Below are 17399 nucleotides of genomic sequence, written 5' to 3'. Positions count from 1 at the left end.
CAGTTTAAATACCCTGAGCCCAGGTGGCTCCAATCACTAACGACACTCCTCTTCCTGCAGGAGGAACCGCCCCTGCACTGCAGAGGAGGAGCCGTGACATGTTCTACCTGATCAGCTCCCTCATGGGTGTCTCAGACCCGAACCAGTCCTGATTAGAGGGGAACATGGAAGATCAGCAGTAGGACTGGTTTTGAGGTCCAGATTTGAATTGACCTGGCCTATAATATGGAAGGGCAGAGAAAGCCATCCTCCTGCTTATCCAATAAAATCATGAGAAAGCAAAAGAACCAGAATGAATGATTCAACCCCTTTAATTTACACATGAAGTCAAAACAAATCTCCAGTATGCACAAAATTACACAAATTAATATACTAAATTAAACAACTGTTAAAATGTTCATGATATCAGTAATTTAGTCCCATTTGCACTCAGTGCTGCATAGCACAGGTATTGAGGAAGTTCATGACCATAAACATAATTCAACAACTGTAGATCAACCATGGCAAAGTCCAGACACAGTCATACAGGCTGGAATGAAACTGGACTCCTATCCTGTTTCTGCACGTGTCCAGTACAGCAGATGGACTCCTATCTTGTTTCTGCACGTGTCCAGTACAGCAGATGGACTCCTATCCTGTTTCTGCACGTGTCCAGTACAGCAGATGGACTCCTATCCTGTTTCTGCACATATCCAGTACAGCAGATGGACTCCTATCCTGTTTCTGCACGTGTCCAGTACAGCAGATGGACTCCTATCCTGTTTCTGCACGTGTCCAGTACAGCAGATGGACTCCTATCCTGTTTCTGCACATATCCAGTACAGCAGATTAACTCCTATCCTGTTTCTGCACGTGTCCAGTACAGCAGATGGACTCCTATCCTGTTTCTGCACGTGTCCAGTACAGCAAATGGACTCCTATCCTGTTTCTGCACATATCCAGTACAGCAGATTAACTCCTATCCTGTTTCCCCCCTGCAGTAAGTCCAGTCCTCCTCCTACCCCCCCCTGCAGTAAGTCCAGTCCTCCTCCTATTCCCCCTACAGTAAGTCCTGTCCTCCTCCTATTCCCCCCCTGCAGTAAGTCCAGTCCTCCTCCTATTCCCCCTACAGTAAGTCCTGTCCTCCTCCTATTCCCCCCTGCAGTAAGTCCAGTCCTCCTCCTATTCCCCCCGGCAGTAAGTCCAGTCCTCCTCCTATTCCCCCCTGCAGTAAGTCCAGTCCTTCTCCTATTCCCCCTACAGTAAGTCCTGTCCTCCTCCTATTTCCCCCCTGCAGTAAGTCCAGTCCTCCTCCTATTCCCCCCCCCCTGCAGTAAGTCCAGTCCTCCTCCTATTCCCCCCTGCAGTAAGTCCAGTCCTCCTCCTATTCCCCCTGTAAGGGATTTCTGCCCTAAGTTCATACAAGAGACCACAGAAAACGTCTTTGATCAGAGGTTTGTTTGTTTAATAAGGATTGCAAGCTGGAGTTTACACTTACAGTCATTTGCAAGAAACACACTCAGTTCTCAAGATGGTGTTTTCCCTTTTTATCCCCTACTGAGGTTCACCCCACCCAGGCTGATGTCCCTTAAACTTTATTACAAAGATGTCTCTGCTAGGCAGAGTTCAGCTTTTTGTGTTATTGGCAGTGGGTCTCCCAAGCCTTCTTCCTCTTATTGTTATCATGTGCTAGCAGAAGTAAGACTGGAAAATATTATCAACAGGAACTGAAAGTACAGTTTCAACAAAACAGGCATCTGACTTATGTACAGTTGACCTCGTCATGCATGTATAAAGTCTCTACCACTGATTCTTAGTTAACTCAACCTAAAGTAAAACATTAATCATTGTACTTTTGTAAATACAGCTGTTCCTATAATGTACAGATATTATAACTTTCCTTTCACCCCCTGCAGTGAGTCCAGTCCTCCTCCTATTCCCCCTGCAGTAAGTCCAGTCCTCCTCCTATTTCCCCCCTGCAGTAAGTCCAGTCCTCCTCCTATTTCCCCCCCCTGCAGTGAGTCCTGTCCTCCTCCTATTCCCCCTGCAGTAAGTCCAGTCCTCCTCCTATTTCCCCCCCTGCAGTGAGTCCAGTCCTCCTCCTATTCCCCCTGCAGTAAGTCCTGTCCTCACCCTATTTCCCCCCCTGCAGTAAGTCCAGTCCTCCTCCTATTCCCCCTGCAGTAAGTCCAGTCCTCCTCCTATTTCCCCCCCTGCAGTGAGTCCAGTCCTCCTCCTATTCCACCTGCAGTAAGTCCAGTCCTCCTCCTATTTCCCCCCTTGCAGTAAGTCCAGTCCTCCTCCTATTCCCCCCTGCAGTAAGTCCAGTCCTCCTCCTATTTCCCCTGCAGTAAGTCCAGTCCTCCTCCTATTCCCCCTGCAGTAAGTCCAGTCCTCTTCCTATTCCCCCCCTGCAGTAAGTCCAGTCCTCTTCCTATTCCCACCCTGCAGTAAGTCCAGTCCTCCTCCTATTCCCCCTGCAGTAAGTCCACCTCCTATTTCCCCCCCTGCAGTAAGTCCAGTCTGTACTCTATCAGGGTAAAGTTGGTGATTTTGGCGATGGGCTCTGGGATGACGAACTCTCTGACCCGTGTGTAGCCCACGTTCTCATACAGCCTCTGTGCATCAGTCTGCACTACAGACGTGTAGAGGACGACCGCAGGGAAGCCTCTCTCCCTGCTGAAGTCTGCCACTGTCCTGCTGAGGGCCTTGGCGATACCCATCCTCCGGTGTGTCCGGCGTACAGACAACCTCTTCAGCTCCATGCAGCCTGGTGCCCTCTCCGCGGGCAGGCAGGCCACCGAACCCACCGCCCGGCCGTCGCTCTCAGCCACCCAGAAACACGAGTCCTTGTTCTCCAGGTAGGTCTCCTGGATGTGGTCGAGGTCCTTCCTCAGGGAGGTGTCGATGTAGCTGTTGAAGAGGTAGCCCACCAGCTGCTTGGCCCCGGCCAGGAGGAGTGTGACCCCTACTACAGGCAGCAGGAATGACTTGGAGCTGGCCAGCAGGGCGCAGAACGTGACCATCAGGATCATCTGGGTCAGGGGCTGTTTGAGGAGGTGCATGAAGGAGGAGGGGACGTGCTCGCTCATCCCCATGGTGAAGATCTCCTTCACGGCCTCCTTGTCGTCTTCCTCAAATCTCCGGATAGTGATGCCAGCCATGGCACTGGTGGGTGGCACTGCTCTGCCCTTTAATAAGAGACGACACAGTGAGAGCTGGCAGTCTACTCAGTACAACCTACCGTTCAGACCAACAGACAAACATAGTCATACACTTGAGTCTACTTTGTATTTATTATGGATCCCCATTAGTTCCTGCCAAGGCAGGAGCTACTCTTCCTGGGGTTTATTATGCATTCCCATTAGTTCCAGCCAAGGCAGCAGCTACTCTTCCTGGAGTTTATTATGGATCCCCATTAGTTCCTGCCAAGGCAGCAGCTACTCTTCCTGGGGTTTATTATGGATCCCCATTAGTTCCTGCCAAGGCAGCAGCTACTCTTCCTGTGGTTTATTATGAATCCTCATTAGTTCCTGCCAAGGCAGCAGCTACTCTTCCTGGGGGTTATTATGGATCCCCAGTAGTTCCTGCCAAGGCAGCAGCTACTCTTCCTGTGGTTTATTATGGATCCCCATTAGTTCCTGTCAAGGCAGCAGCTACTCTTCCTGGGGTTTATTATGGATCCCCAGTAGTTCCTGTCAAGGCAGCAGCTACTCTTCCTGTGGTTTATTATGGATCCCCATTAGTTCCTGCCAAGGCAGCAGCTACGCTTCCTGTGGTTTATTATGGATCCCCATTAGTTCCTGCCAAGGCAGCAGCTACTCTTCCTGGGGTTTATTATGGATCCCCATTAGTTCCTGCCAAGGCAGCAGCTACTCTTCCTGGGGTTTATTATGGATCCCCATTAGTTCCTGCCAAGGCAGCAGCTACTCTTCCTGGGGTTTATTATGGATCCCCATTAGTTCCTGCCAAGGCAGCAGCTACTCTTCCTGGGGTTTATTATGTATCCCCATTAGTTCCTGTCAAGGCAGCAGCTACTCTTCCTGGGGTTTATTATGGATCCCCATTAGTTCCTGTCAAGGCAGCAGCTAATCTTCCTGGGGTTTATTATGGATCCCCATTAGTTCCTGCCAAGACAGCATCTACTCTTCCTGGGGTCCAGCGAAATTAAGGCAGTTTTACAATTTGAAAATCATTACAATACATTTACAACAGATTTCACAACACACTAAGTGCCCTCAGGCCCCTACCACATATACAGTGAGGGGAAAAGGTATTTGATCCCTTGCTGATTTTGTACGTTTTCCCACTGACAAAGAAATGATCAGTCTATAACTTTAATGGTAGGTTTATTTGAACAGTGAGAGACAGAATAACAACAACAAAAAAATCCAGAAAAACGCATGTCAAAAATATTATAAATTGATTTGCATTTTAATGAGGGAAATAAGTACTTGACCCCCTCTCAATCAGAAAGATTTCTGGCTCCAAGGTGACTTTTATACAGGTAACGAGCTGAGATTAGGAGCACACTCTTAAAGGGAGTGCTCCTAATCTCAGTTTGTTAGCTGTATAAAAGACACATGTCCACAGAAGCAATCAATCAATCAGATTCCAAACTCTCCACCATGGCCAAGACCAAAGAGCTCTCCAAGGATGTCAGGGACAAGATTGTAGACCTACACAAGGCTGGAATGGGCTACAAGACCATCGCCAAGCAGCTTGGTGAGAAGGTGACAACAGTTAGTGCGATTATTCGCAAATGGAAGAAACACAAAAGAACTGTCAATCTCCCTCGGCCTGGGGCTCCATGCAAGATCTCACCTCGTGGAGTTGCAATGATCATGAGAACGGTGAGGAATCAGCCCAGAACTACACGGGAGGATCTTGTCAATGACCTCAAGGCAGCTGGGACCATAGTCACCAAGAAAACAATTGGTAACACACTACGCCGTGAAGGACTGAAATCCTGCAACGCCCGCAAGGGACCCCTGCTAAAGAAAGCACATATAGATGCCCGTCTGAAGTTTGCCAATGAACATCTGAATGATTCAGAGGACAACTGGGTGAAAGTGTTGTGGTCAGATGAGACCAAAATGGAGCTCTTTGGCATCAACTCAACTCGCCGTGTTTGGAGGAGCAGGAATGCTGCCTATGACCCCAAGAACACCATCCCCACCATCAAACATGGAGGTGGAAACATTATGCTTTGGGGGTGTTTTTCTGGGGACAGGACAACTTCACCGCATCAAAGGGACGATGGATGGGGCCATGTACCGTCAAATCTTGGGTGAGAACCTCCTTCCCTCAGCCAGGGCATTGAAACTGGGTCGTGGATGGGTATTCCAGCATGATAATGACCCAAAACACACGGCAAAGGCAACAAAGGAGTGGCTCAAGAAGAAGCACATTAAGGTCCTGGAGTGGCCTAGCCAGTCTCCAGACCTTAATCCCATAGAAAATCTATGGAGGGAGCTGAAGGTTCGAGTTGCCAAACGTCAGCCTCGAAACCTTCATGACTTGGAGAAGATCTGCAAAGAGGAGTGGGACAAAATCCCTCCTGAGATGTGTGTAAACCTGGTGGCCAACTACAAGACATGTCTGACCTCTGTGATTGCCAACAAGGGTTTTGCCACCAAGTACTAAGTCATGTTTTGCAGAGGGGTCAAATACTTATTTCCCTCATTAAAATGCAAATCATTTTATAAAATTTTTGACATGCGTTTTTCTGGATTTTTTTGTTATTCTGTCTCTCACTGTTCAACTAAACCTACCATTAAAATTATAGACTGATCATTTCTTTGTCATTGGGCAAACGGTGTGACAAAACTAGGGCCTGTAGGACCTGCCTTGTTGATAGTGTTGTTAAGAAGGTAGAAACTAGGGCCTGTAGGACCTGCCTTGTTGATAGTGCTGTTAAGAAGGTAGAAACTAGGGCCTGTAGGACCTGCCTTGTTGATAGTGCTGTTAAGAAGGTAGAAACTAGGGCCTGTATGTAGGACCTGCCTTGTTGATAGTGCTGTTAAGAAGGTAGAAACTAGGGCCTGTATGTAGGACCTGCCTTGTTGATAGTGCTGTTAAGAAGGTAGAAACTAGGGCCTGTAGGACCTGCCTTGTTAGTAGTGTTGTTAAGAAGGTAGAAACTAGGGCCTGTAGGACCTGCCTTGTTGATAGTGCTGTTAAGAAGGTAGAAACCAGGGCCTGTAGGACCTGCCTTGTTGATAGTGCTGTTAAGAAGGTAGAAACTAGGGCCTGTAGGACCTGCCTTGTTGATAGTGTTGTTAAGAAGGTAGAAACTAGGGCCTGTAGGACCTGCCTTGTTGATAGTGCTGTTAAGAAGGCAGAGCAGCGCTTTATTATGGACAGACTTCTCCCCATCTTAGCTACTGTTGTATCAATATGTTTTGACCATGACAGTTCACAATCCAGGGTAACTCCAAGTAATTTATTCACCTCAACTTGCTCAATTTCTACATTATTCATTACAATATTTAGTTGAAATGTAGGGTTTAATGAATGTTTTACACAGTCACTCGTCTCAGGGCACAAGTCTCACCTTCTCCAAACATCTTGTATTGCATCAAAATCCCGTAACTAGTCAGTTATTCAATTTAGTCATTTCCTGTCTACTCGGCTGAGGCCATAAGGGTCGTTTTAGTCTGTCTACATGTCTGAGGCCATAAGGGTCGTTTCAGTCTGTCTACTCGGCTGAGGCCATAAGGGTCGTTTGTCTGTCTACTCGGCTGAGGCCATAAGGGTCGTTTCAGTCTGTCTACTCGGCTGAGGCCATAAGGGTCGTTTTAGGCTGCCTACTTGGCTGAGGCCATAAGGGTCGTTTTAGTCTGTCTACTTGGCTGAGGCCATAAGGGTCGTTTCAGTCTGCCTACTCGGCTGAGGCCATAAGGGTCGTTTCAGTCTGCCTACTCGGCTGAGTTCATAAGGATCGTTTTAGTCTGTCTACTCGGCTGAGGCCATAAGGGTCGTTTTAGTCTGTCTACTCGGCTGAGGCCATAAGGGTCGTTTTAGTCTGTCTACTCGGCTGAGGCCATAAGGGTCGTTTTAGTCTGTCTACTCGGCTGAGGCCATAAGGGTGGTTTCAGTCTGTCTACTTGGCTGAGGCCATAAGGGTCGTTTTAGTCTGTCTACTTGGCTGAGGCCATAAGGGTGGTTTTAGTCTGTCTACTTGGCGTTGTTAAGTAGGGCTACTTTGTCTGTCCTTATTATTCCATTGCTGATGACGTCTGTCGTTATTGCCGGGTTCACGTGCTAGTCGGAACTAGGAAGCTCTGTAATTTCCCGCTTGCTAACTGGTTGTAGTTATACACTTGCCACGTTCAACCAGTTAGCAAGTGGAACATTTCAGAGTTTCCTAGTTCTGACTAGCACGTGAACACGGCATATGTCGTGATTCGAACCCATGCTTCCTTGGTATTATTCATTCTCTCCCGGGCATGTTTACCATAGCAACAGATCATTACAAAATAAAATGACATGTAGATTTTTTTTACATTTTTAGTCATTTAGCAGACGCTCTTATCCAGACCGACTTACAGTAGTGAAAGCATACTTTTTTTTTTTTTGTACTGGTCCCCCGTGGGAATCGAACCCACAACCCTGGTGTTGCAAACACCATGCTCAACCAACTGAGCCACAGGGGAAGCCTAGATAGTATTGTACAAATGTTGTGAGTGACAAGTGTCAGGAGAGAAGTTTTGCTCGTCTCTAAAGTGAACCACTATATATGGTGAATATTGAGTTCTCCTACCTTCATCTAAATGTGTCTGGAGTAAATGCAGGGAGTAGTAGTCAAGCAATGCATTAGGTTATTTATTAACCCATTTCATTGATCATTGAATAGGACAGCGTAAGTATATCGTGTGCATTTTCATCTGCCAGGTTGTTTACCTTTCGAACAATGTGAATGAGTGACGGGATGTACTGAGTGACAGAGCAGTAGTGACATAACGATGTACTCTTGAAAATGCCCGTCATATTTTTAATGTTTATCATTGAAAGAATGTAGCCAACAACATTTCCTAAATGTTTTTGCTTAAAAGTTAATCTTGCATTTTAACTTTCTACTGGGGAAAAAGGAGAAAAGTAGCCTAACACATCAGTCAGACCGCTGTCTGGTGCACTGAAGAGATCAAATATATATTCATCCCAGAAAGTGCAACAGAAGCTGAAAAAGTGCAACTAAGGCACGAAATGACTTATTTTCCATCCATGATTTGGAGCAAACCCTGACTGAAGACAGGCAGAATTTACAATAACAAGCTATTTAGATCTGCAGCAAGGTCAAATCCTGCATTAACAAATATTAACGAACGCTGCATTAACGACCATTAACGAATCCTGCATTAACGATTCCTGCATTAACGAAACCTGCATTAACGAAACCTGCATTAACGAACGCTGCATAACGACCATTAACGAATCCTGCATTAACGAACATTAACGAATCCTGCATTAACGCGACCTCTGTAGAGTTAGTGTTCCCGTAAGGCCATATCTCCATGTTTACGGAAGACAGACAGAGGAACCGTCTGTTCTAAGTACCTATCTCGCATGCACCTGTATGTAATGGAAAAAGACCGCCAAAATCGTGTCGTCAATTAAAAAAATATTCTCGGCTGCAACTGCGATAAAGCCGGGTTAACACAATATACAGTGTGTATTTTTCATTTGTGAGTTTATTTTGATGTGATATAAAAGTAAAGGGCTTTATATTTCTAGAACCGTATCGCAATTGAGAATCGGTTCAAGTTTAGATGGAGTATTTGGCTGTTTTTGCTGCCAGAGCCAGTCTACCTGGAGTATTTGGCTGTTTTTGCTGCCAGAGTCAGTCTACCTGGAGTATTTGGCTGTTTTTGCTGCCAGAGCCAGTCTACCTGGAGTATTTGGCTGTTTTAGCTGCCAGAGCCAGTCTACCTGGAGTATTTGGCTGTTTTAGCTGCCAGAGACAGTCTACCTGGAGTATTTGGCTGTTTTTGCTGCCAGAGACAGTCTACCTGGAGTATTTGGCTGTTTTAGCTGCCAGAGCCAGTCTACCTGGAGTATTTGGCTGTTTTTGCTGCCAGAGCCAGTCTACCTGGAGTATTTGGCTGTTTTAGCTGCCAGAGCCAGTCTACCTGGAGTATTTGGCTGTTTTAGCTGCCAGAGACAGTCTACCTGGAGTATTTGGCTGTTTTTGCTGCCAGAGACAGTCTACCTCTGAAAATAACATAAAAAGGTGCAAAATGCATCATACGGGGATGATTTCTGCATTTTGAAAGTTACGTTACATATGTTAAAAACTTGATTGATGACAAGCAAAACATTCTGGGACTATGTCAACAATGGTCTAATGAAACAAATACCAAAAGATACGTTTCTGGGTGGAATTTTCCATTAAGGAGAAGAGTTAAGTTTAGACTCTTTAAGAGTACATCTTGGGCTACGACAAACAGTACCAATCCTGTAACTCCCAGTAATGGATACCAAAATTCTTTGGTTAAGTCACATTATTTGGTGTAAAAAATCTGTAGATGGATTTGGCTGTCGTTTTCAACCCATTCCGGAACTTTGAGGGTTTTATACTTGCCTCTTCCATTTTTGTGGTAATGCTGCAATTAATTGGTTGTAATTTTGGGTAGAGCAGACATTTAGCTGCATGTGTGACATCACTCCACCAGTCTCATTTATAATATAATTCACTAAAATTATACCTTTTTTAAACATTTCTTCGAAAAATAGTTTTTTTTTATCAATTACTATATTTGAATTTAACCACAATATTTGTTGTATTATTTGTTCTGTCTTTTCAGGTGGATTAAACTGAAATTGCAACCAACTTTCTAAGGCTTGTTTTAAAAAAAATCAAGATATTTTGGAGATTATTTCCTTTTCAAACAACCGAAAGTGGGCAGGTGTAATCTGAATAAAGGGTAAAAGGCCCTTCTTGAACATAGGATGAGACATTCGTACCAATTTACTAGAAAACCAGTTTGGATTTAAGTATAACTTTGGTATGACTGATGCCTTTAGTGGGAAGTCTAATGCTTTAATATTTAATAATTTCTGCCCTCCGAATTCATATTCGATACATAAATAGGCCCTTTTAATTTTATCTGGCTTGCCGTTCCAAATAAAATGGACAATTTTTTGTTCATATAATTTAAAAAGCAGGTCACTAGGTGTAGGCAAAACCATAAGCAAATAGGTAAACTGTGATATGACTAAAGAGTTAAATCAGGGTGATTTTTCCACAAATAGACAGGTATTTTCCTTTCCATGGTAGCAAGATCTTATCTATTTTGTCTAACTTTCTATAAAAATGTATTGGAGTGACATCATTTCTTTCTTTTGGGATTTGTATACCGAGTATGTCCACATCTCCGTCAGACCATTTAATTGGTAAACTACACGGTAATGTAAAATTAGCATTTTTTATTGATCCAATACGTAATATAGTACACTTATCATAATTTGGTTTTAATCCAGAGAGGATAGCAAAAGTATCTAGATCCTCTATGAGGCCGTGGAGAGACTCTAATTGTGGTTTTAAAAGAAAACATGAATCATCGGCGTACAATGACACCTTAGTTTTTAAGCCACGGATTTCTAATCCCTTAATATTATTGTTTGATCTAATCTTAACAGCTAACATTTCAATGGCAATAATAAATAAATATGCCGATAATAGACAACCTTGTTTTACTCCTCTAGATAGTTTTAAACTTTCTGAGATGTAGCCATTATTTACTATTTTACACCTAGGGTTACTATACATAACTTTAACCCATTTTATAAGAGATTCCCCAAAATTGAAATATTCTAGGCATTTATATATAAACTCCAGTTGTACTTCGCCAGCAGCGTACCACCCTGCATCCCACTGCTGGCTTTCTTCTGAAGCTAAGCAGGATTGGTCCTGGTCAGTCCCTGGATGGGAAACCAGATGCTGCTGGAAGTGGTGCTGGAGGGCCAGTAGGAGGCACTCTTTCCTCTGGTCTAAAAAAAATCCCAATGCCCCAGGGCAGTAATTGGGGACACTGCCCTGTGTAGAGTCCTGTCTTTCGGGTTGGGACTTTAAATGGGTGTCCTGACTCTCTGTGGTCATTAAAGATCCCATTGCACTTATCCTAAGAGTAGGGGTGTTAACCCTGGTGTCCTGGCTAAATTCCCAATCTGGCCCTCATACTATCACGGCCATCCCCAGCTAACAATTGGCTCATTCGTCCTCATCTACCCTGAAACTATTCCCCAGGTTGTTGCTGTAAATGAGAATGTGTTCTCAGTCAACTTACCTGGTCAAATAATGTAAATTTTAATCAAAATCAGCTATGAAAACCAGGGCTGGTGTCCCCGATATTTCATAGTATTCTATTGTTTCCAGTACTTGTCTTATATAATCTCCAATGTATCGTCCATGTAAAAAAACCTGTCTGATTAGGATGAATAATATCTGACAATACTTTTTTAATTCTATGCGCCAAGCATTTTGCTCGTATTTTTGCATCACAACACTGAAGGGTAAGAGGTCTCCAATTTTTTAAATGGACTGGATCTTTATATTTTACCACTTGAGTCCTGTTTAAGTAATAATGATATCAGACCTTCTTGTTGAGTGTCTGATAATCTACCATTTATATAGGAGTGGTTAAAACATGTTAATAATGGTCCACTGAGTATATAAAAAAAAGTTTTGTATACTTCCACTGGTATGCCCTCCAGCCCTGGAGTTTTCCCATCCTTAAAGGCCCCAATTGCATCAAGCTGTCCCTCCTCTGTAATTTGGCCATCACATGAGTCTTTCTGTACAGATGTTAATTGTACGTTATTATTAGAAAAAAAATCCATAAAATTAGTTTCAGTTAGTGGAGATGGAGGAACCTGAAACGAAAACATATTCTTAAAGTACTTGACTTCCTCTTTCAAAATATAATTTGGTGAATCATGCGTGTGACTCCATCATTGGTAACAAGTTTTAATAAAATATTTTTGGGAGCATTTCTATATTGAAGATTGAAAAAGAATTTGGTGCATTTTCCCCCATATTCCATCCAGTTCGCTTTATTTTATAATATATTACACTGGATCTTTCTTGAATAAGTTCCTCCATTTCTTTTTGTTTTTCCTCTAACTTATTCTGTGCCTCTATGGTACCGTTTTTATTGCTATCTAACTGTACTGTTAGTCCTTCAATTTCCTTTGTTAATATGGACTCTTTTGATCAAAATTTCTTTTGTTTTATAGATGAGTACTGAATTGCATGGCCTCTAAAGGCACACTTAAAAAGTATCCCATACAATAAGGGGATCTGCTGTACCTACGTTATGTCTGGAAAAAGTCAGTTATAAATTATTCTGTACTAGTTCTAAACAATTTATCATCTAGTAGGCTTTGATTAAATATCCAATATCCTCGCCCACGTGGAAATTCTGTAAGAGTAATATATATATATATATATATATATATGCCAATTATGTGATGATCCGACCGCATTCTGTCCCCATCAACACTTTTTTAATTTTTGGTGCCAGAGAGAATGGCATAAGAAAGTAATCAAGACGACTAGCTTGATTAAGCCTCCGCCATGTATATCTCACTAGGTCAGGATATTAAACCTCCTCCATGTATATCTCACTAGGTCAGGATATTAAACCTCCTCCATGTATATCTCACTAGGTCAGGATATTAAACCTCCTCCATGTATATCTCACTAGTTCAGGGTATTTAAGTCTCCATATATCCACTAATTCCAATATATCCATGACATTCATGATTTCCTTAAGTGCCTGAGGGTGATAGTTTGTAGTGTGATTTCCTTTCCGGTCCATAGAGGTATTTAAGACCGTATTAAAATCTCCCACCATAATAGAGTCTAGTGTTGTAGCCTACCAAATTTGCTAACTGCCTGCTACTCAGCACTCTATTGTCCCTCTAAAATCACTCTGACATCATTGCAAATGTGATCGAAAATCGAATCAAACACTTCATGAGAGCTCATGTTGCGCAACATTTCTATAGGCTATGCAATAGCGTGAGAAAACAGAGTGATGGCCTCTATTAAAAAGAGGCGGATCCCATCGGCTTTCTATAGGTTAGGTCTACTATATTTATTTCTCAACTGTCCTGATATTATGCAAATATTAAGCACATCGCTTATCTTTACATAATGTGAAGAAACAGCATAATAGTTCATCAGCATTTTAAAACTAAACATTCTGATCTGTTGCGTCAGCCACATTGCGTAAAAAAAAAAGATTTTGATGCTAGTGGTTGTATTAATTTGGGATCTATCGCATCCCACAACTGTCCCAGACTATGTTTAGGATATATTTTTCCTCGCACAGAATATGTACTATGGGGAAAGGAGATTGACATAGGCTAATGCTTTCGCTGTTCGTTAGGCTTACTCATCTTGTTGGCTGACGAAAAGAAAAATGTGGACAGTTCTTCCAATTTCTTCAATATGCACCTTGGAATTGGATGAGGACGGGCACAGTTGCGTCCCCGATGTGTCCGTCTTCACTTGTAGCCTGTGAGAAAGACCTGGTCACGTGATGGAGAGCCGTGTGAGTGAGATGAGAGGTTCTTCGGAGTAGGCAGCACTCAGGAGGAAGGGCTGCAAAAAGCATGAATATTTTAGGGTGCATTATGGCCACACAAAGGGGATCCCGCTGGGAAATTCGAGGCATTATCAAGTGCTTCTCAAAAAACAAAGCAGAGCTCATGCATTTTCAAGCAACTTTTTTCAAATCATCATTAGAGTCTCATCATGCAGCCTTACAATGTATTAAACATCAAAACATATAGCCCAACGCTTGTAGAACAACTAAAGTTACATTAATAACTTAATAAATTAAGCATTCTAGGAGTAGCTGTTTCTTTGTTAACCTCTTACATCTAGACGTTCCGCTAGCGGAACACCTGCTCCAATATCCAATGATGGGCGTGGCGCGAAATACAAACTCCTCTAAAATACAAAAACTTCAATTTTTCAAACATATGACTATTTCACAGCATTTTAAAGATAAGACTCTCCTTTATCTAACCACACTGTCCGATTTCAAAAAGGCTTTACAACGAAAGCAAAACATTAGATTATGTCAGCAGAGTACCAAGCCAGAAATAATCAGACACCCATTTTTCAAGCTAGCATATAATGTCACAAAAACCCAGAAGACAGCTAAATGCAGCACTCACCTTTGATGATCTTCATCAGATGACAACCCTAGGACATTATGTTACACAATACATGCATGTTTTGTTCAATCAAGTTCATATTTATATCAAAAACCAGCTTTTTACATTAGCATGTGACTTTCAGAACTAGCATACCCCCCGCAAACTTCCGGGGAATTCGCTAACATTTTACTAAATTACTCACGATAAACGTTCACAAAAAGCATAACAATTATTTTAAGAATTATAGATACAGACCTCCTCTATGCACTCGATATGTCCGATTTTAAAATAGCTTTTTGGTGAAAGCACATTTTGCAATATTCTAAGTACATAGCCCAGGCATCACGGGCTAGCTATTTAGACACCCGGCAAGTTTAGCACTCACCAATATCAGCTTTACTATTATAAAAGTTTCATTACCTTTTGTTGTCTTCGTCAGAATGCACTCCCAGGACTGCTACTTCAATAACAAATGTTGGTTTGGTCCAAAATAATCCATCGTTATATCCGAATAGCGGCGTTTTGTTCGTGCGTTCCAGACACTATCCGAAATGGTAAAGACGGGTCGTGCGCATGGCGCAATTCGTGACAAAAAAATTCTAAATATTCCATTACCGTACTTCGAAGCATGTCAACCGCTGTTTAAAATCAATTTTTACGCCATTTTTCTCGTAGAAAAGCGATAATATTCCGACAGGGAATCTCCTTTTCGGCAAACGGAGGAAAAAAATCACAAAGGCGGGGGCGGTCGGGTCACGCGCCTAAGCCCAGAGTCCCTTGATCGGCCACTTGAGAAAGGCGATAATGTGTTTCAGCCTGGGGCTGGGATGACGACATTCTGTTTTTTCCCGGGCTCTGAGCGCCTATGGACGACGTAGGAAGTGTCACGTTAGAGCAGAGATCCTTAGTAAAAGATAGAGATGGAAAAGAAGTTCAAGAAATGGTCAGACAGGCCACTTCCTGTAAAGGAATCTCTCAGGTTTTGACCTGCCATTTGAGTTCTGTTATACTCACAGACACCATTCAAACAGTTTTAGAAACTTTAGGGTGTTTTCTATCCATATGTAATAAGTATATGCATATTCTAGTTACTGGGTAGGAGTGGTAACCAGATTAAATCGGGTATGTTTTTTATCCAGCCGTGAAAATACTGCCCCCTAGCCATAACAGGTTAACCGCTCAACATTGAATAGCTGTATGTGCGCACTACCTCAAATAGTTGAGAAAATATTATTTATATTTTATTCAGCTTTGTTCAGGTGTGTTTCTTCATACTATAAAATAATGCCACGGAATTCTAAGCTAATCCTGTCTGCTAAATGAACTAGTGTAGTCCACAGCCATATGGCATAGAGACAGATCAGGACCTAACATAAGGACAACTCAGAGTATGCTATTCTGTTCTTCTGAAATATTCTGCATTTTCTTCACATCATGTTTCTTTAGACCTGTCTAAAATAATTAATGGATTTATTGTGAAGGTGTAGGCTATATTACATGGATTTATTAGACTTTTTTTTTTTAAATGTAGATGTTTCAAAAGGTCTGCATCAGTGGCTTGTTGTCCATGTGTTGAAGCCAGGAGATGCTAAATGTGATTGTGTTAATTAACAGTCAATTACCGTGAGACCGACCTGTTATTTGCTTTACAATCACCGGCTGACAAAATTTTGTGACCGCCACAGCCGTCTCGCCTCACCTGAATGTCACCTGACTGCATTGCCTGGAAACCCAACTCAGGCGGAAATTAGGATTTGAATTTTTATTTATTTATTTCACCTTTATTTAACCAGGTAGGCTAGTTGAGAACAAGTTCTCATTTACAATTGCGACCTGGCCAAGATAAAGCGTAGCAATTCGACAACAACACAGAGTTACACATGGAATAAACAAACATACAGTAAATAATACAGTAGAAAAATAAAAAATACACTATATACAGTGTATTGAAATGAAGTAAGGAGGTAAGGCAATAAATAGGCCGTAGTGGAGAAAATTATAATTTAGCAATTAACACTGGAGTGATAGATGTGCAGATGAGGATGTGCAATTAGAAATACTGAATCAGGAAAGTTTCCTCTCACGACCTCTACACGCCACCAGATTGTTTTATAAAATTATATTTTAACTTTCTTTACCGGTTGTCCATGTGGTTGGTCCTTTTGGCAGTAGGAATGTGAGACAATATATCCACAGGAATATATAATTATGTCAAATTTTCAAAGCGCTGGTAAAGCATTCAGATTTCTACCTGCAGCAAGTACACCACCGTGTAAACACGGGCATGCATAACGTTACTTACCGAGCTCCTGGGTTTTTATCTTGTGTTTACCAGCTCCAGGTTGTAGAAATCTGAACAGGGCATGCATAACGTTACTTACCGAGCTCCTGGGTTTTTATCTTGTGTTTACCAGCTTCAGGTGGTAGAAATCTGAACAGGGCATGCATAACGTTACTTACCGAGCTCCTGGGTGTTTATCTTGTGTTTACCAGCTTCAGGTGGTAGAAATCTGAACAGGGCATGCATAACGTTACTTACCGAGCTGCTGGGTTTTTATCTTGCGTTTACCAGCTTCAGGTGGTAGAAATCTGAACACTACACCTGCGCTTTGAAAAACTCATGCAATTATACTTTCCTGTGGATATATTGTCTCACATTCCTACCGACAAAAAGGACCAGCCGCACGAAAAACTAGTAAAATACGTTAAAATATATAATTGTATTCAACATTTTGCCGTATAGAGGAATCTGTCCTTATTCGAACGCTAATTTCTGCCTGACAGAGTTCAGTTCAATTCAATGTCGGGTACCAGACAGCTGACCGCTGTGTCAATGCCCTATATTTCACTAATCCAATTAATGCGACATCAAATCTGCTCTTCCCTAGCTATTTCATACCTAACTATATTACTTATTAGTTTCTATCGATTAGCAAATAGCGCGTAACTTTACTGGCAAACTAAACCTAGCTTTTAGCTCTGAATTGTTACCTAGCTAGATAGCTAGTTATCTTTTTATTTAACCTTTATTTAACTAAGCCGATAGTCACATCATATATATATATATTACATTCCATCAAAACGTGTATGGTTCATCTTTCAGCTGTAATGGTAAGGATTTGTAAGAGATATAAAACCGCCCTACCTGATTTGTCTCTCAGAGAAATAGAAATTCATCTGTCGGAGAGAAACAATTAGTACTTCTGTTGATTGTGCTGCTGACGTCCGCATTCACTGTGATTGGACGG

The 17399-nt window shown here is 42.3% G+C and overlaps 1 protein-coding gene across 2 annotated transcripts; it reads right to left on the bottom strand.

The window, feature by feature from the left end:
• Nucleotides 1-1422: 1422 nt before the first annotated feature.
• LOC106591868 (putative N-acetyltransferase camello) lies at nt 1423-17399 on the bottom strand. 2 transcript variants are annotated; one of them, XM_045723786.1, is made up of 3 exons: nt 17297-17399; nt 13442-13588; nt 1423-3170 (listed from the first exon to the last, which is right to left on the bottom strand). In XM_045723786.1, the coding sequence occupies exon 3, from the start codon at nt 3141-3143 to the stop codon at nt 2475-2477; it is 669 nt and encodes a 222-aa protein (XP_045579742.1). In that variant the 5' UTR covers nt 3144-3170; nt 13442-13588; nt 17297-17399; the 3' UTR covers nt 1423-2474. The 2 variants fall into 2 exon arrangements, with proteins under 2 accessions (XP_045579742.1, XP_045579743.1); XM_045723787.2 differs by lacking the exon at nt 17297-17399 and adding an exon at nt 14572-14996.

Source organism: Salmo salar, chromosome 09 (genome assembly GCF_965601325.2).
Source record: "Salmo salar chromosome 09, fSalSal1, whole genome shotgun sequence".
NCBI classification, from domain to species: Eukaryota; Metazoa; Chordata; class Actinopteri; order Salmoniformes; family Salmonidae; genus Salmo; species Salmo salar.
The sequence above is the reverse complement of the archived record's forward strand: the minus strand, read 5'-3'. Positions and strand labels throughout refer to the sequence as shown.